This window comes from Orycteropus afer, unplaced genomic scaffold (assembly GCF_000298275.1).
Source record: "Orycteropus afer afer isolate SDZICR_OR568_19922 unplaced genomic scaffold, OryAfe1.0 scaffold00021, whole genome shotgun sequence".
Classification (NCBI taxonomy): Eukaryota; Metazoa; Chordata; class Mammalia; order Tubulidentata; family Orycteropodidae; genus Orycteropus; species Orycteropus afer.
Genome location: NW_006921608.1, coordinates 12,219,254 through 12,239,210, shown reverse-complemented (window position 1 = coordinate 12,239,210; position 19,957 = coordinate 12,219,254). Strand labels below are relative to the sequence as shown.

Here is a 19,957-nt window from a genome sequence, read left to right as displayed (position 1 = left end):
GGGTTTGAACCACCAACCTTCTGGTTAGCAGTCAAGTGCCTTAGGCACTAGGCTACCAGAGCTCCAATCTCCGTCTCTCCCTCATGAGCCCCTGCTCTCTCCTCTCTCTTTAATAAACTTCAGTTCGTGGGGACATTTTGACTCTCCTGTTGAATTCTTTGTCAGTAGAAGGCAGGGACCCCTGCTTAGGGTCTCAGGCATCCCAGTTAACACTTTCAAAGAACAGCTTCTGGTTTTGTTGATTCTTTGTATTGTTTTTCTATTTATTTCTGCCCTGATCTTTATTTTCCCTTTCCTTTTCTATTTGTTCAGGTTGTCAGTATAAGTTAATGACTGTGGATCTTCTTTTTAAAGGAGGCATTTATTGCTATGAATTTCTTTCTGAACAATGCTTTTGCTGTGTCCCAAAGGTTTTGATATGTTGTGCTTTCATTTTCATTTGGTTCTAGGAATTTTTAAAGTTCACTTTTGATTTCTACTGAAACTCAATTGTTTTTCAGTAGTACTTCATTTAGTTTCCTTGTATTTTTTTCCCTTATTTTTCCTGTTATTGATTTCTAGCTTCATAGCATTGTGGTCAGAGAAGATGCTTCATATAATTTCAATCTTATTAAGTCTGTTGAGATTTGTTTTGTGTCCTAGCATATGCTCTACTCTGGACAATGATCACTGTATGCTGGAGAAGAAGAATGAATGATGCTGGGTGCAGTATTCTATGTATGTCCATTAGGTCCAATCAGCTTATGGTTTTATTTCATTTCTCTATGTACTTCCCAAAAAAACCAAACTCACTGCCGTCGAGTTGAATCTGACTCATAGCGACTCCTCCTTGGGTTTCTAAGGTGATATTACTATTGAAGTAGATTGGCCCATCTTCCTTCCAAGGAGTGGCTGGTGGATTTGAACCTCCAGCCTTCTGGTTAGCAGTCAAATGCCTTAGACAATACGCCACCAAAGCTCACACTCATATCTATACACAGGAAAAAAGAGAGAGAGAGATCTCCAAAAAAACATGTCCAACAACATGGACAATCATAAGGACCAAGAATATAATATTTTCAATTACAGATCAAACATTTAAAAGGAATAGGAGCTCTGGTGGCCTAGTGCCTAAGGCATTTGACTGCTAACCAGAAAGCTGGCAGTTCAAACCCACCAGCCACTCCTCGGAAGGAAGACTGGGCAATCTACTTCCATAGTGATACCACTTTGGAAACCCAAGGAGGGGTTGCTATGAGTTGGATTCGACTTGACAGCAGTGAGTTTTAGATGCAAATATTTATTTCTTCAATGATCTTGCCTTTCCATTTGGAGTACTCCTTTGAGTAATACTTGCAGAGCTCGTCTGATGGCGGCAAATATCCAGAGCTTCTGTTTGTCTGGGAATGTCTCAATCTGTCTTTGTTTTATTCGTTGTTTAGGGGGTTAGTTGCTGGGGGAGTAGATGGGATCCTCCACTCACTTTGCCATCTTGCTGTCTCTTCCAGAGGGTTTTCAAGGCTCTGATCTCAGAAGCAGTTATCCAGGCCTGTTTTGCAAAGCAGCTCTGAGTGGGTTTGAACAGCCAAACTTGTGGCTAGTAGTCAAGCACTCAACTGTTGCACCTCCCAGGGACCTTGGATAAGCAGCTAAAACCAAAAAAAAAAACCATACTCATTGTCATCAAGTTGATTCCAACTAAGAGTGACTCTGTAGGACAGAATAGAATTGCCCCATAGAGTTTCCAAGGCTGTAAATTTTCACAGAAGCTGCAGATGGGTTTGAAATGCCAACCTTCAGGTTAGCAGCTGAGCACTTCATCACTGCACCACCAGGGCAGCTATTCACTCCAAAATCTTTCTCCTTTTTTCTAATTGTTCTCAAAACTGAACCTAGATACCATATACCAGAATGAAATCAGCTTGAGCATGAAGAACTGAATGCCTTTTTCTTTCCTCAATTCTACTTGATATTAGAGCTCTGCAAACAGTGTTAACACAGGTCAAACATCTCAAAGAGAAAGCAGGCTAAATAAGGAAAGCAAACAGGAGTGAGGGCAGTAGGTACTAACCCAAGACACATTATTCATCATTATGAGACCTGGGGCTCTCAAATCAGAGATTGAAATGTCCTGCAGCAGAGGTAAAATAACCATTCCTGCTTCAGTACTTTGAAGAGATTTGACCCTGATTATAGGTGCACAATTCATCACTCAAATACATTATATACAGAACCTCCCTCAGAGTTGGTCCATAAAATGAGAGAGTCAAATTTAGACAAATGTCTCTACTCAGTTATATGGTTCCCTGACGGGGACTTAAAATTTAAAAAATCAAGTGAAATCACATAAGCCAAAGCTTTCATGCACTTCAATCACACACATTCTAGTGCCTTCCACTGAAGGCACAGTCATGAGAAATGGAGAGCATGTAGCTCTCTAAAGAAGACATTGGCCCCTTGGCTCTGGCTGATTGAGGTAAGACAGACAAGACAACAGGGGACGGATTTGCAGGCTGTGTCCTGAACAAGTGCAAGGGTCAGGGGGGTATTAGGAGGCTAACGGCCAGCCTATGCTCCTCTCACCAAACCAGGAGCCCTGACATGGGGCTAGGCCTGCCTGGAGGATGAGACACATTTTTCCATTTGCATAAAGTTATTGTATGTGTCAGTAGCAGCCCTCCTGAAGGGCAGGCCCCGAAGTGACTGAGCTTTTGATATTTTTGAGAAAATCCACAAATTTATACTTGTATATACAATCTCTCATTTGGTTAATGTCACTCGAATTTGTTTTGTTTTGTTTTTAAAGGAAAGTATGATGTTAATGTTATGTGTCAACTTGGGCAGGCTGTGATTCACAGAGATCTGGCAGACACAGAATACAATGTAATCACTTTCCATGATGTGATCCAATTAGATTAGCCAATCAGTTGAAAGGGGGATTTCCTTGGTGTGGCCTGCCTCCAGGAATAAATGGATGTTCTGGAAAAGCTCATTCTCTCTCTTCTCTCTCTCTCTCAGTCACTGTTCTCATAGCCTGACCTCTGGCTCTTGGGATATAAGCCTGCAGAAGTTTCTAGCCTGACATCTGACCTGCAGATCTTGGATTCATCAACCCCTGCAACCTCAAGAGCCAGCATAGATCTCCAGCCTGCCACAGGACCCACAGATTTCGGACATGCCAGCTCCTACAACTTTCTGAGCTATTTCTTCAAAGTAAATCTCGCTCTCTCTCTCTCTCTCTATTGTTGTTGTTGTTGTTTTTTATGTGCCGTCGAGTCAGACCTGACTCATAGCGACCCCTCCTTGGGTTTCCGAGGCGGTATCACTACAGAAGTAGATTGCCCAACCTTCCTTCCGAGGAGTGGCTGGTGGGTTTGAACCTCCAGCCTTCTGGTTAGCAGTCAAGTGCCTTAGGCACTGCACCACCAGAGCTCCTCTCTATATATATATGATACATAAAAACGATAAACCAAAACCAAACTCACTGCCATCGAGTTGATTCCAACTCATAGTGACCCCTGTTGGTTTTCTGAGGCAGTAAATCTTTATAGAAGTAGATCACCCCATCTTCTTTCCACAGACTGGCTGGTAGGTTTGAACCATTGACCTTCTGGTTAGCAGTCAAATGCTTTATCCACTACACCACCACAGCTCTTTATATATCTGATATTTTTGTATATACATCTGATGTATATATATACACATACACATCAGATGAATCCAAGATTTATATGAATCCAAGATCTGCAGGTCAGATATGAGGCTAGAAACTTCTGCAGGCTTGTATCTCAATATACATATACTCAGACAGAAAGGAAACATGATGTGGGAGCAAACAAAGCAGGTCGACTGATTCAACTGGCAATTCAGGCCTCAGCAGGCACTTCTGCTTTGAAAAATCAAAAGAGTTCTTTAACAGTTAACTGAGATGGCACATTATTCATCAGAAAGACTCATGAAAGCCTTCATGCACTAACTCTCCAAAAGGGTGGTTGCTTCTCACTCAGGAACATATTCTAGGCACCAGACATACAGAGGATGAGACATAGTTGCATCCTCGGTCATTCAGTCTGGTCAGGGAGACACGTATGCAAACAGTATTTACAGTGCTGGATAAGTAGTGCTATATACAATGTGATATAAGCAAAATATCATGGGAGCAGAGAGGGAGGGGGAACTTTCTTTGTGGGAGTTAGCCTAGGAAGGCTTCATGGAGGAGGCAGCAATCTGCCATCCTTAGGGCTTTGGGTATGCTTAGGGAGCTCTGGTGGCATAGTGCCTAAGGCATGTGACTGCTAAACAGAAGGCTGGCAGTTCAAACCCACCAGGCACTCCTCAGAAGGAAGGCTGAGCAATCTACTTCCATAGTGACACCGCCTCGGAAACCCAAGGTGGGGTTGCTATGAGTTGGAATTGACTTGACGGCAGTGAGAGTTATGGTCCTGAGTTTCTTGCCGACCTTGAGCATGGCTTTCAAGTTTTCAGACTTCATTCAGAGTCAAGGAACTGATGAAGAGAATAATGATAAAGATTATTATGACATCAACTATAATTTTTTGAAGGCAAAGAATTAAGGGTTAATAACACTCTGTTAAAGCAGGGAGAGTCCCCGGGTGGTGTAAACACAATCAACCATCAACAACCCTGTGGAGCATGGTTCTACTCTGACACACATGGTGTTGCCTAGTCAGAATCGACTAGTTTCTTTGTTACTGTTAAAAGTAATGAGAAAACTTGGAAACTATACAGGGAGGCATTGTAGCCCAGAAGGGAGAAGTGGTTAGCCCAAGAGCATGTGGAGACGGTGCCAAAGTTGAAGCAAAGACAGCATTCACTTTGATACTGCAGGTCAGTGTGCTTTCCACAAAGCCACCCCTCCCACCCCCAGCTGTGAGCAGAGAAAATACCTTCCATTCTCTCTGGACTGCAGCTCCTCCATGAAAACAGATATAATCATATTATGATGCTGTACGTTCTGAACTTTGTGTTCCTAGAAACTATGCCATAAAGAAGACTGTATTTCCCACAGGAACAATATTATAATTAGGTGGTACATTCTCAGCCAAGGATGTGACATCAAGTAATGCAGACACAACCAATAATGCGTCGTAACAGCGTGGATACAATGATGATGAACTTCAGTAAACATTTACCGTGGTAAATTACGGTCTGACTCGTGGCACATGGGCATAAGACACTAAACTTGATAATACACAGATAAAAGTGTAACATGAGATGAACTCCAAAGATTTACACTGTATTCTAGCTATAAAAATATCATAGTGAACATTAAACATTTCATAAGTGATATTTTTATTTCTCTGAGAATTTAGAAGAACCTTATAGAGATGATTTACTTGGTCTTTTAAAAAGCCACCCAATGAAGTATGTGCTGAGATTTTTCTTCTTCCATGCACTCTAGCAAGCTGAAGAATTCAAAATTGTTCTGTTGACCTTTCCAGCTAGACTCAAAGCACTACAGTAAGTTTTATAAATGTTTTCTTGTCCCCTTGAAAAGCACATTAAAAATAATGACTGACCCAACATTTCTCCCATTGTCTTCAATTCTACCTCCTCAGTTTAGAAAAGCCATGGAATAGAACCATTAAGAATCATACTAAATAAGAGCCACCTACAAATAAATATCATGGGAAAGGGGTGGTTCGGTGCTAGGATTCTCGCCTTCCATTCAGAAGACCCAGGTTCAATTCCCAGACAGTGTATCTCATGAGGAGCCAACACCCACCTGTCAGTGGAGGCTTATATATTGCAGATGCTGAATGGGTTTCCGTGGAGCTTCCAGACTAAGATAGACTAAGAAGAAATATCTGCAGATCTACTTCCAGATACCAGCCAGGGAAAACCCTACGAATCACAACAGTCCAGTCTACAACCAATCACAGAAATGGTGCAGGATCAGGCTGTGTTTTATTTGGATGACCATGGGGTCACCATGAGTTGAGGGCCAACTCCACAGCAGCTAACAATGACAACTCACTCTTACTGCCAACAACTCGGATCTGACTCATAGCGACCCCTCTTTGGGTTTCCGAGGCGGTATCACTATGGAAGAAGTTTGTCCAACCTTCCTTTCGAGGAGTGCCTGGTGGGTTTGAACCACCAGCCCTCTGGTTAGCAGTCATATGCCTTAGGCGCTATGCCACCAGAGCTCCTCAACAATGACAACAACAAATAAATATTGTTAAATCCCTCTTTGACATCCTCTAGTAACACATGAAGAGCCCTGGTAGTGCCATGGTTAAGTGTTTGGCTGCTAACACAAAGGTTGGTGGTTCAAACCCACCAGTGGCTCCCAGAGATAAAAGACCTGGCTATCTACTCCCATAAAGATTATAGTCTAGGAAACCCTATGGGGAAGTTCTACTCTGTCCTACAGGATCTCTATGAGTTGAAATTGATTTGACGGCACACACCAACAATAATAACACAACTTAATCTTTTGACAGTAAACTTTATAGTTCTTCTATTTAAAAATATGGATGGTACTAACTGACTTACAGGGTTATTGTGAAACTTCAGTGAAACAATACATTTAAAACAATTAATACAATTAGTACAATGCTGAACCCTCAGCAAGGGCTTAATGCTGATGCTGTGCCAGGAACAGTTCTAGTTTCTGGGCATATAGCAGTGGAGAAATCAGTCATGTAGGGAGAAAGACAGAAACAAATAAGAATGTGTGTGTGTGTACACATTCTTATTTGTTTACTATTGTTGTTTAGATGTTTTTGTTGTTAGGTGCCGTTGAGTTGATTTTGACTCATAGTGACTCCATGTGACAGTAGAACTGTCCCAGGGTTTTCTTGGCTATAATCTTTATGCGATAGAAATGCTAGGGAGAAAAAGCAGGTATGTCAGCATTTGTGTTAGTCTGAGTGAGATGGAAAGAAACTCTGGGAAGGTAGAAATAGAAGGATCTGTCCTTCTATCATGGAACTCCTCAAAAAAAAGTTTCCAAACCTCCCTCCCAGAATGTCCAAGACTGGGGAGGATCAGGCTTGTAAAGATGTTACCTTGGTGAGTGAGAATGGACCCTGGTGGGGAGGTGGGAAGAGTGGGGAGAACTGGAGTGCAGATGACTTGCTGGCATATATAAAAGCAGCATGTGCACCATTTCACTGCTTAGCAGGACCATCACCAGCCACCCGAGTCAGGGAAAGGAAAATTTATTTTTGTGGAAGTGGACAGGGAGAGTGAAAGGCAGGACCAACTACATAAGTTGTGGAGTCTGGTACAAAAATTAAAAATTTTAAGATGGGAACAGCAGAGCACGAAACCAAGTACAGGGTCCTTCTGAGCATGGGGCCTTGTGTAACTGCCTTGTTGTGTACCCGTGAGGCCAGCTCTGGGGCAGGTATGCTACTTGTTGGCTCAGCAAAAAAGAAGCTATTCTAAAATGAGATTTAGGGACTACGTGAGACTTTAAGGAAGCCCTGGTTGTGCAGTGTTTAAGCATTCAGATGCCAATTAGACCAGCCACTCTGCAAGAGAAACACGTGACAATCTTCTTCTGTAAAGATTTACAGCCTTGGAAACCCTATTAAAAACTCACTGCCTTCAAGTCAGATCTGACTCATAGTGACCCCTCCTTGGGATACCAAGGCAGTATCACTACGGAAGTAGATTGCCCAACCTTCCTTCCAAGGAGTTGCTGGTGGGTTTGAACCATCAGCCTTCAGGTAAGCAGTTAAATGCCTTAGGCACTACACCACCAGAGCTCTGTTCTATCCTTTAGCATTGCTATGAGTCTGAATCTACGCAATGGTAAGGGTTTTTTTTTTTTTTTTTTTTTTTTTTTGGGGGGGGGGTGACTTAGATTGTCAAGATATCCTTCCTAGGGCAAATGGGACTATACCTACAAATATAGATAGGTTTGACAGGGGATATTTCTATGTATGTATTTATATGTGCTGCAAAGATATCCATGAATATAATAGAGAATATAGGGGGCTAAGTTATGAAAACTTCTTAGCCATTACCAAACACCTTGAGAGAATGAGTTGTTGGGCCTAGGGGCTCATAGCTATAGTTTCAGGGTACACTAAGGTCAATTGGCATAACATAGTCCACAAAGACAATGTTCTACATTCTACTTTAGTGAATAGTGACTGGGGTCTTAAAAGCTTGTGAATGGCCATCTAAGGTGCAACTATAGGTCTCGCCCCATCTGGAGCAAAGAATAGTGAAGAACATCAAAGTTACAAGGAAACAATTAGTCCAAAGCACTCAGGGACCATGTGAACTCCAGCCTCCAGACCCTGAGATCAGAAGAGCTAGATGGTGCCCAGCTACCATTGCTGACCACTCTGAAAGGGATCATAATAGAGTGGAAGAAAAATGTGGACCAAAACTCAAAATCATAAAAAAAGAACAGGGTTACTGGTGTGATAGAGACTGGTGGAACCCCCAAGACTATGGCCCTTAGACACCCTTCACACCTGGAACTGAACTGACCTCCATGGTTCAACTTTCAGCCAAATGATAGGCCCGTAAGCTGAACAATAACACCAGGGAGGTACATACACGTTAGAACAATCAACCACATGTGATCAAAAGGGCAGCATTTGCCCAGGGATAAAGATCAGACGGTGGGAAAATACAGCGAAGTAGGACAAAGGGAAATAGTAATCAGAGGGAGGAAGTGGGAAGAGTGCTGTCACACTGTGGGGAGTGCAATCAATGTCACGAAACAAAATGTGTACGAATTATTGAATGGAAAACCAATTTGCTCTATAAGCCTTCACCCAAATCATAATCATAATCATAATAAAAAGATATCCTTCCTAGGCCTAAATGATCAAGTAACAGCTGCAAAGTCAGAGATGGTTAAAATGGAGGTGGAATTTTTAACCACTAAACAAAAAAAATGTCTAATGATTTCAAACCATAATGGCCACCTACATACGGCATTCTGATAGTTCTTGGTTGTTCTCACCTGCTGGTAGATCAAATCTACAGCCACTTTGCAGTCCATCAGCATGGAGTCAAGGGATGGATCCATATACCTGCATAATTCAGAAATTAATTCATATCCCAATTCAAAATTTACATATTCATTCATCTCCCTCTCCCTGGGAGAGCACTATGACTACTTCGGCTGCTAGAGGGAACAGAAGAACAAAAAGCCTCAGCACATACCTCCTCATGTGATCAGCAATGGTAAACCAGTCTCAGTCAAGGCAATTCTGACTTTCAACCTTTCAGTTAGTGGCTGAGTGAGTTAACTATTTGTACCAGCCAGGGACTTCCAGAAATGGTAAGAAATACTCAAATGCTTACCATCACTATAAATGCTTACTTACCACTTTCTGAATCCAACCTGACAGTTTTCCACTTCAAAATTTTGAAGACTAACATAAGGCAGTTCAAAGTCCGCCATTTTTTTCATGACTAGAAAAGGGGAAAAGGGTTACTGGTTGAACTAGTAAGAATAGTTTACATACAGAATACTTACTTGTATGTATATAACTGTATGTAGGTAACAGTAATAGTTTACACACAGAAGCTTGAAAATAGGAAAATGGAACATTACTGATATAAAAAAAAATTCTCTTGGTTTTGTATATAATTTAACTTTCTGAAGTTCATTCAAAAGATCAACATCATTTGATTCCCATAAAATGTCTGTGGTTTGAGTAGGAAATACTTTACATTGTGATACAGATGAAAAAAACTGAGGTTCAGAGAGGTCCAGCATCTTGGCACATCCCAGCTCTTAGCTTAGAACTAAGATCCAAAACTCTGAACATCTGATTCAAAACCTCCTCTCACAGTTGAACATGCTCCTGAGGTAGATACACTCCTTCGAGAGGACAATCATGGGAGGAAGAGGGGCTGTTTATGCACAGGGAGACAGTTCAGGGGGCTGGAGTATATGGAGGGATGGACACAGGGTAACATGTGTGTGAACTGCTGCATGCAAAGTGAATTTGCTCTGTAAACTTCCAACCAAATCACAAAAACCTCCTCTCACAGCTTCTTAAGGACATACTGTAAGATGACTGATACCATCTTACAAAAAAAAAAAAAAAAAAAAAAACTCAACTGCCATTGAGTTGATTCCAACTCATAGCAACCCCCATTGGGTTTCCAAGGCTGTAAATCTTTATGGAAGCAGATCGCCTCTTCTTTCTTTCATGGAGTGGCCGGTGGGTTTGAACCACCAGTCTTTTGGTTAGCAGCCAAATGCTAACTACACCACCAGAGCTCCTATTTCATAATTAAAAACCTTATAATATCTAGAAAGACACTGTGGAGCAAAGCAGGAGCTATCTGAATTGAACTGTCATCTTGTACCATCTCATTATGTTGTTCTTGTTGTTGGGTCCAGTTGAGTCAATTTTTACTGATAGTGACCCCGTGTAACAGAGAGGAATTGCCCCATAGGGTTTTCTAGGCTACAGTCTTCACAAGAGCAGATCTCCAGGTCTTTCTCCCACAGAGACACTGGATGAGTTTGAACCACCAACCTTTTGGTTAGCAGTCAAGCACTTAACTATTGTACCCCTGGGCTCCTTCATCTCCTTATATGTTTTGTTTTGTTTTTTAATTTTATTTGTGTGTGTGTGTGTGTGTGTATTTTAATTATGATTTGAGTGAAAATTTACATAGCAAATTCACTTTCCATACAGCAGTTCACATATACTTTGTCTCATGGCATTAACTGCAATTTACCACAATGCAACAGCTCCCCTCCCACTTCTTCCCGATAGTTACCTCTTCCCTGTGTCCATCCCTCCATGCACCCCAGCCCCCTGATCTGTCTCCCTATGCATAAACAGCCCTTCTTTCTCCCATGCTTTAAAAAAAAAAACAAAAACAAAGAATCTAAGACCTTATTTCTATCACCTATATCTTTTATGACAAAAAGAAATTATGCTCAGCTGGGATGTCCTGATACCTGGAGTCTAGCATGTCATTCATAAGGCATTGTGAGGTGGCTGATGGATGTGGGGTCAGGGCAGGATGTAAAGGTGAGCAAGCATCAGGGTTGAGACTGGGGTAGGCACAAGAGGAAGTGCAGTACTGGAGAGACTAGACATCTTGTTCCTGACCATGTTGCCTCTCAGTAGCTGTCACCTTCCCATTCTCGCCCCTGGCTCGCCCAGCACAGAGGCACCCTCACCATTCCTCAGACCTTTCATCCAGGGCCTGAGACAGAAGTGGGGACCACACACTGGGGAGCTTCCCTGGGGATGCCGGGTAACAGCCCCCATCAGCTGTCTCTCGAGTCTCCAGAGCTGAGCCCCAGCTCATACCTGCCCGGCCTGTCTCCTGGTTTGCATGCGCTTCTTCTCTCCTTCTTACCTGAGAGCTTGCCCTCCTTTTGAAGTCGAATGAGAAACAGGCCAAAGTAGCCCAGGAGCTCCCGACACAGCCCGATTCTGTGGGACACTAACTTTAACCAGAGACAGAAAAAGGTGAAAAACGTTAGGGGCTTCCCCCATGCTCATTAATTGTGAAATATGAAATTTGACATTGCCTTTAAACATCAATGAACAATGTTCTAATATCTTAACAGCCTGATTCCTTTCACAAAAAGAAATCTTTTCTGAATCTGAAGATAATACTGACTCATTTTAGAAAATTGAGAAATACAGAAAATCAGTGTTGTTATGTGCCGTCGAGTCAGACCCGACTCATAGCGACCCCTCCTTGGGTTTTCGAGGCAGTATCACTACGGAAGTAGATTGCTCCATCTTCCTTCCAAGGAGTGGCTGGTGGGTTTGAACTGCCAGCCTTCTGGTTAGCAGTCAAGTGCCTTAGGCACTATGCTACCAGAGCTCCTACAGAAAATTAGAGTGAAGAAAATAAAAATCAGTTCCATCATAATGGACATGAACCAGTTTTAGCAGAGACTGGCTGAGCTATCTTGCCTGTGGACTTAGCCCCAAGCCTCTGATCATTCTGTTCTGCACTGTCCACTGGAGGGCAGCAGACGTTGTTCATGAATATCTTACCCGAGAGCTGGTTGTTGGGTCTGTGATCTGTGGGGGGCTCCCATACAATTTACCAGATTTCAGAAAAGGAATGTCAGGTGCTTCTTCCCCTCCACTTGGCTGGTATGTAAAGGCTACTGTCCGGCTTCAACACTCCAGGTCCATCACTTGGATGTTTATTGTGATGTTCATTGTTGTTGTGTTGTTAGTTATCATGGAACTCAGCTCCTCGCTCATGGCAACCTCATGCACAGTGTACAAAATGCTGCCCAGTCACGCACCAACCTCCTGGTCTTTTCATTGGCTGGTATTCAGAAGTACATTGCCAGGCCTTTCTTCCTGGTCTTAGTGTGCAAGCTCCAGTGAAACCTACTCAGCATCAGAGCACCATGCCAGCCTCCAGTGACAGACAGGTTGTGGCTCTGTATAAGGTGCACTGGCCGGGAACTGAACCTGGGTCTCCCACGTGCATGGTGAGCATTCTACCACCGGACTAATAACAGCCTCAAGTCTAATTTACTATAATGTTTTCTCCAGAAAACCTCAAATCCCAGACATGGGATACCTTCATTCCACGTTCCCCTCTGACCTCTACTTCAAAGAATCTCCACTTTCACACCAGTGGCTTCATTTTTACCAAAAGGCCATCAGGCTGTAATCCTGGGTCTATACCTTCCTTTAACAGGAACTTCCCATATTACCATAAACCACCTCTATCCCCATCAGCTCCAGCCCCTATGGAGGGCCCTTAGGTGATTTCTTTGCATTCCAATCATCTCTGCAACATGGGAGAGCTGCTTTTTTTTTCCTCCTTAATTTTGTTGTGGTAATATAGATATAACAGAATATTTGCCATTTTAACCATTTTTAAGGGCAGACTTCAGTGACATTAATTATCTCCACCACATTCTGCAACCATCATCACGATCTATTTCCAAGTTTTTCATCGCCCCACACAGTAACTCAGTACCTCTTCAGAAAAAACTCTCCACCCCTTCTCTCTCCTCCCAGCCCCTGGTAACTATTAGCATACTTTTGTCTCTATGCATTTGCCTATTCCAGTATTTCATAAAGGCGCTCTGATGGCATAGTACGTAAGGCATCTGACCGCAAACCAGAAGGTTGGTGGTTCAAACCCACCAGCCACTCTGTGGAAGGAAGATGGGGCAAACTACCTCCATACAGATTTACCAGCTCGGAAACCCGACAGGGGTCACTTTTACTGCTCTGTACATGAACCTGTGCTTTACCCATGAGTCCAAGTTCTCTAGGAGGCAACTGCACAAATACCAGGTGCAAAGAGGGTACTTTCCTTGTCGAGCTCTGTGAACTTCCTGATGAGATAGTCTCATTAGGTGGATGGTATGAGGGCATGTTCTTAGCAGAGCTTTAAAAATAAAGAATAACCTAGAAATATTTTCACAACATTTATTCAACGTTCATTTCCACTTCTTTCTTCTCCCTAAAACTAAAAATCCAAACTCACTGCTGTCCAGTCAATTCTGACTCATAGCGACCCCTCCTTGGGTTTCCAACGCAATATCACTACAGAAGTAGATTGCCCGGTTTTCCTTCCAAGGAGTGGCTGGTGGGTTTGAACCACGAGCCTTCTGGTTAGCAGTCAAATGCCTTAGGCACGACACCAAACAAAGCAGGACTGTTTTGCTGGTTGAAGGTGCTGTTAGGGGTGAGTGTGTGCTGGTAGGTAACAGCATAGTTCTGTGTGCCACAGAGTCGATTGCAACTCAAAGCACCCCTCTAGAACAGAGTAGAATTGTCCCATAGGGTTTCTTAGGCTGTAAACTTTATGAGAACAGATTGCCAGGTCTTATCTCCTGTGGAGTGGCTGATGGGTTTGAACTGTAGACCTTCCGGTTAGCAGCCGTGCTCTTCAGCATTGTACCACCAGGGCTCCTTAATAGCATAGGAAAGATTTCCTTTTCCCTAGAGTAGATATGACACATGTCCACTCAAATTAAATGTGTCTCTTCTCTGACTCATTTAAAGAAAATAGTGAGCTTAGGTCCCAAGGCAAATAGAGAAGATTAGTGGGGGAATAAAAAGAGAATGGAGAAACCTTTCATAATTTATAAAGACACAAATACAAACACTTTCAAAAGAAGAAAGAGGAGCAAGCACTGGCAAAAAAGAGACGCAATAATGTTTTCCTCTCTCAGCAAATGTTAACGATGCTTCAAAACCCAAACACCTCCAATAAAACTGCATGAGCGATAGTATATAAATAAATGAAGAAGAGATTTTAGTTTGTTACTGGTCCTTAAAAAGTAAAAGTTAGGATGGGTGATGTGGAGAGGGGGAAGCACAGGTCAGATATCACACATAACGTGAGCGCGGAGAACCTTCTGTCCTAGAGGGTCCTAGAAATTTTCCCACTTCCTCTTGTTTATAACTTTTTATTCCCACTCATGTTTCTCTGGAGGATTAGAACTAGAACCTCCAAAAGAAAAAGGCCTGGGAGCTGGCCGTTGGCAGCAGTATGTGGGTGTGAGAAGAAGCGAACCCTCTACAGCCTCAGGAAAGCCCTGAGAGGCGGAGCTGGCGATGGCTAAATCTGCAGACAGGAAGATGTTTTCCGGGTCTCACCCTTGGATTTCTCAGAGAACTGACTAAAAATTGAGATCTGTCCCCTGGACGCTGAGGACAGAATTAGACTGATCAGAATGCTGGCTTTAGGGATTTTCCCTGTGGGGGAAGAGGGACAATTCTTCCAGCTTTTGAGAAATGCTTGTCATTCTCTCCCAGGTTGTGTCACCAGCCCACCTTGGTATGGCCTGTTTCAGATTCAGCTGGGCTCCACCCTCCTTCCTGCTTCCCCAGAGCATCCCATAATAACATTTTTCATGTTTTCAGGGCACATCCCTGGCTGAGTTCCAGGGAAGTAACAACAGCCTTTGGAAAGACCTATGAAACCTCCAGAAAAGTAATGCCCACAGGGAGAATAAAACCAAAGAGGTCCAGAAGGACTGGCTATATGTCAGATTTCTCAGTCGGTTTCACAGAAAATCCTGGCATCTCTAGACAAGTCTCCAGAGAGTAAAATGATAGGCAGGAAGCACCCAGAAGGTAATCATGTCCTAGAGACCCTGCTTTTGAACAGAATTATGCCCAAGGCATTTGACTGCTAATCAGAAGGCTAGCAGTTCAAACCCACCAGCCATTCCTCGGAAGGAAGGTTGGGCAATCTACTTCCGCAGTGATACTGCCTTGGAAATCCAAGGAGGGGTGGCTATGAGTTGGATCCAAATCAACGGCAATGAGTTTGGTTTTTTTGGTTTAATCCTAAATTCAGTTCTGGCGCTGGTGTTTAAAGTTTACCTCCAGGACTCGTTCAGCAGTATCTGATGTTACAATTTCAATTTTAATACTCTTCCCATCAGGCAGAAATATGTCCAGAGAGGTCTTCTTGGTCATGATGTTAAACGTGCTCTGTAGGCAGAAAGAAAGCCAAGTAAACTTCCACACCGAGTCACATCAAGTGAGCTGTCAGTAGTTTCCTCTCCTTGGTGCCCTGCAGGTATTAGAGTATCTACAAGTACACAGAGCCAGGTGCAGAGACTGGGGGGGGGGGGGTGTTCTTTTTGGGGATGGGATGTGGGTGAGCAGAGGTATGGAGAAAAACCAAAGTAAAGCAATGACATGAAGCTTGAGTAATTTCCAAATAGCCAACAGGGAATCCATTTTAGGGGGAAAAAAAATTAATAAAATCATTTGCATGACCCTTGGTAGTCTCAGAATTAATTGACTTTCCTAGTTTGAACATTTCCAAGCATCCTCAAATGTCCATGATATGCAGTTATTTATGATTTTGCAATAACAAAAATCCGAACTGCACAAATGACAAGGCCAGTATGGGGGAAGCATGTATCTAAGTAGCAAGTGAGAGCCCAGCCAAGGATCCAACAAAGCTCTTCTCTTAAGTAGGCATTCTGTGAGGAAAAGAATGTACCACATTAGAGGTAGTAGCAAACCTGAGGACCTGTGACACTCTGGGGGTGGACTGCTAGAATGTCAAGGATATCCTTGAGCCATACAAACCAAAACCAAAACCAAACTCGCTGCTATCGAGTCGGTTCTGACTCATAGCAACCCCCCTTGAGTTTTCGAGGCAGTAAATCTTTACGGAAGTAGACTGCCCAGTCTTTCTTCCACGAAGTGGCTGGTGGGTTTGAACCACCAATCTTCTGGTTAGTAGTCGAATGCCTTAGGCACTATGCCACCAGATGGGGCTGAAATTAATGCTACAGTTATATAAACCATTGTTGTTGAGTTGATTATGCCTCATAGCAACCCTACAGGACAGAGTAGAATTGCCCCATAGGGTTTCCATAAAGGGTTTATCTTTACTGAAGCAAACTGCCAAATCTTTCTCCCATGGAGTGGCTGGTGGGTTTGAACTGGCAACCTACTGGTTAGCAGCCAAATGCTTAACCACTGTGTCACCAGGGCTCCTTACAGTTACCATAGAGAATGGGATTCCAAGATGAGAGACACCCTGGGGAGGCCAATGGCTACCCAGAAAGAACCTCACAGGATGGCAGCGTCAGGATGGACTCTTCTCAGCACCTCCAGCATATGATCCTACCAGTTCACAGAGCTTGCTTCATCTCTGAGAGGCTGACACACAGTCTTTCTCATCCCAGGCACCATGAGAGAATTAAATCGCAATGCCCCACAGCACCCACTGTATTTAAGAATTAACTTCTCTCCTAGGCATTTAGAATGCTACTAGTCGTGTATCATACTAATGAGAAATAGGATGAGTCACTCATATTATTTTCTGTGTTCTGAAACTATATAAACCAGAACACCAGTAAATTATAGTGGGAGTCGGAGGCGAGGACGTCTTTTAGTGACTAGAATATTACCATCCAGTCAGGCTACCTCTCCTTGGTATCAGACTGAAGGAGGAGAGATCAAACAACAATAAGAAAGTGATTTGGGGATCATGGAGTTGGTGAGATCCGTTCCCTTCCAACAGCCAACACCTCCCCTCTCCTTAGGCCTCCTGACCCTAAACCTGCCAATCACAGACACCACACATGAATCACAGTCGGCTTTGTAGAGAACCAGGGGGATCTGACAACTCAGTCACTTTGCTCAAGGCAGCATCTACCTCAAAGGCCTGATCACATTAGTCACAGATTTATTTCTCTAATTTTATCATCAAAAGGCAACCTTTTGTTCCAAATTTTAATTTCCATCCTCACATATTTAAACTTGCAACGTTTCTATGATTCTGAACCTAAGTATCTCAGAAGAGAAATCTACCGCTTTCTGAATACAAAGAGTTGGTCCAAGAAAGCAACATATGCTCGTGTATTATATCTACATAGATGGGCAATGTCTCTATATAGCATGTTATTAGGAATAAATATAAGACCCATGTATTTATAATATACAAATATAATGTTAGAACATGACATTGATAATTTACTCTGTATATTTCATATGTAATAGCTCATTTAATCCTCAAAACATCTCCATAAACCAAAAAACCAAACTCACTGCCATCGAGTCAGATCTGACTCGTAATAACCCCTCCTTGGGTTTCCGAGGTGATGTCACTATGAAAGTAGATTGCCCATCTTCCTTCTGAGGAATGGCTGGTGGGCTTAAACCGCCAGCCTTCTGGTTAGCAGTCAAACGCCTTAGGCACTACACCACCAGAGCTCCTTAACAGCCTCATAGGACATTAAAAAAAAAAAAAAAAAAAAACCAAACTTACTGCCTGCAAGTCAATCCCAACTCATAGTGACCCCTCCTTGGGTTTCTGAGACAGTAACTGTACAGAAGTAGATTGCCCAATCTTCCTTCTGAGGAGTGGCTGGTGAGTTTGAACCACCAGCCTTCTGGTTAGCAGTCAAGTGCCTTAGGCACTATGTCCCCAGAACTTCTATATGTCATACACACTTATTAATTTTCAGATGAACTAAAGGTTCATGGAGGTTAAATAATTTGCCAAGGACACACTGCTAGTCAGTGGCAGAGGTAAATAGGGTGAACTTCTCTCTTAGCTGGCCCAGAATGATTCTGGAACCACTACCAGGATAGTAGTGGTTAAAGCATTCAGCTGCTAACCAGAAGGTTGGCAGTTCTAACCCACCAGACACTCCGTGGGAGAAAGATGAGGCAGTCTGCTTCCATAAAGATTCACAGCCTTGGAAACCCCATGGGGGAGTTCTACTCTGTCCTATGGAGTCGCTGTGAGTTGGACTTGACTTGATGGCAGTGAGTTTGAGTTTCTTTTGGTTTTCATTCTCCTAAGTTCCCAGACTGGATGATAAATATTATGGCCACCTTAGCTCTAAGCCACCATGTTATGCTTCCTTCCATCACATATAAGAAATTTTTGTATGATGTGAATTTGGCACTTACTTGATCACTGTGCTTGCAGTTTTACAAACCATTTGATGGCTTCTCACTGTCAGTACTGGCCTCCAAATCAGCAAATGCTGAACCACCTACCAGGTTTTCACTTCAAACCTCCAATGCTGGAACAATTCACTTCCCAGCGTCCTTTGAGAATCACTCAAAGCCCTTCAACAGTAGGCCAGAACCACTTGTCCCCCTTCTCCACAGCACAGGCTTTGAGTTCCTCACACATAACCGCAAGCGACACTTTCTTCATGCTTTCACATCTACCTTTGAGCCTTCCAGGGGAGTTTTGAGATATCCTTATTTCCCCTGCAGCAATGACAACTCATGGACTGTGAGCCCAGCAGCCCCCTCCAAGCCCCATATTATAGGCTGAGGTCCAGATATTGTGGTTGTGTGCCCTCAAGTCGATTCTAAGTCATAGTGACTCTACAGGACAGCGTAGAACTGCCCCATAGGGTCTCCTAGGCTGTAACCTTTATGGAAGCAGACGGTCACATTTTTTCTCCTGGGGAGTGGCCAGTGGGTTCAAACCATGGACCTTTTGATTAGCAGCAAAGTGTTTAACCATTGTGCCACCACGGCTCCTGAGATAGAGGTAGCCAGGGAAAGGGGCTTCCCACGAGCAACTGTTCTGAATGATCCCTTTCTACACACACCTTTGCTGGTCATGGGTTCTTAAAGTTTTTTGGTCTGAACTCACAAACACCTTTTATTTCAAGGGGGGAATAATCACAAAGGAATGGAAAGAGTGGCATTGCTTTTTGATAAGATTCTAAAGGAAAGCTTAGCCCTCATTTGTTACCTCACTGCATCTTCCAGCTCAAATTATTGCAGACCAGCAACTGTCTAAATTATATAAACAATTAAAATTAAACAAATGTAGGATAAGATGATAGTTGTACAACATAATGAATGCAATCATTCTCTCTGAATTATACATGTAATAAATGTTGCATTGGCAAATATTTTACCAAAATAGAACAACTTTTAAAAATTATAGAGGACAAAAATATCCCCTGAAGTCTTCTTTAAGCCAAATAATGTTGTTGTTGTTATGGGCCATCGAGTCAGACCCGACTCATAGCGACCCCTCCTTAGGTTTCCGAGGCAGTATCACTACTGAAGTAGATTGCCCAACCTTCCTTTCGAGGGGTGGCTGGTGGGTTTGAACCACCAGCTTTCTAGTTAGCAGTCAAGTGCCTTACGCACTATGTTACCAGAGCTCCCAAGCCAAATGATAGTTTAGCTTAATTAGTACAGAATGACTGCCTTGAGCATTATGCTGTTTCAAAGAACTATTTATATGCAATCAAACTGACAACAACAACAAGTTGAAAGGTTAGATAGGAAATTTAGGGGGCAGTGAGATTACATTAATGGAGGGGGAACAATTTGGAAAAAGAAGTGAAAATGTTTGTACGCCCTGAAGAACATCATCAATGTCACCAAACTGTCCATGTCGAAATTGTTGAAATGTGTTTGCTCTGCTGTGTATATTTTCAACAACAAAAATAAATAAAATAAGTTGATCTTTGACAAAGGCCCAAAATCCATTAAATGGGGAAGAGAATGTTTGTTTAATAAATGGTGCTGGCAAAACTGGAGATCCATTTGCAGAA

The 19,957-nt window shown here is 42.8% G+C and overlaps 1 protein-coding gene across 1 annotated transcript in view; it reads right to left on the bottom strand.

Annotated features, from left to right (window-relative positions):
- SNX31 (sorting nexin 31) overlaps window positions 1-19,957 on the bottom strand; it is a 74,828-nt gene that overhangs the window by 30,355 nt on the left and 24,516 nt on the right. Inside the window, exons 5-8 of the mRNA XM_007934826.1 lie at window positions 15,276-15,386; window positions 11,308-11,398; window positions 9,303-9,390; window positions 8,936-9,005 (exon numbers count right to left, since the gene is read on the bottom strand). Coding sequence (XP_007933017.1) covers window positions 8,936-9,005; window positions 9,303-9,390; window positions 11,308-11,398; window positions 15,276-15,386 — 360 coding nt within the window. The remainder of the gene's footprint in view (window positions 1-8,935; window positions 9,006-9,302; window positions 9,391-11,307; window positions 11,399-15,275; window positions 15,387-19,957) is intronic.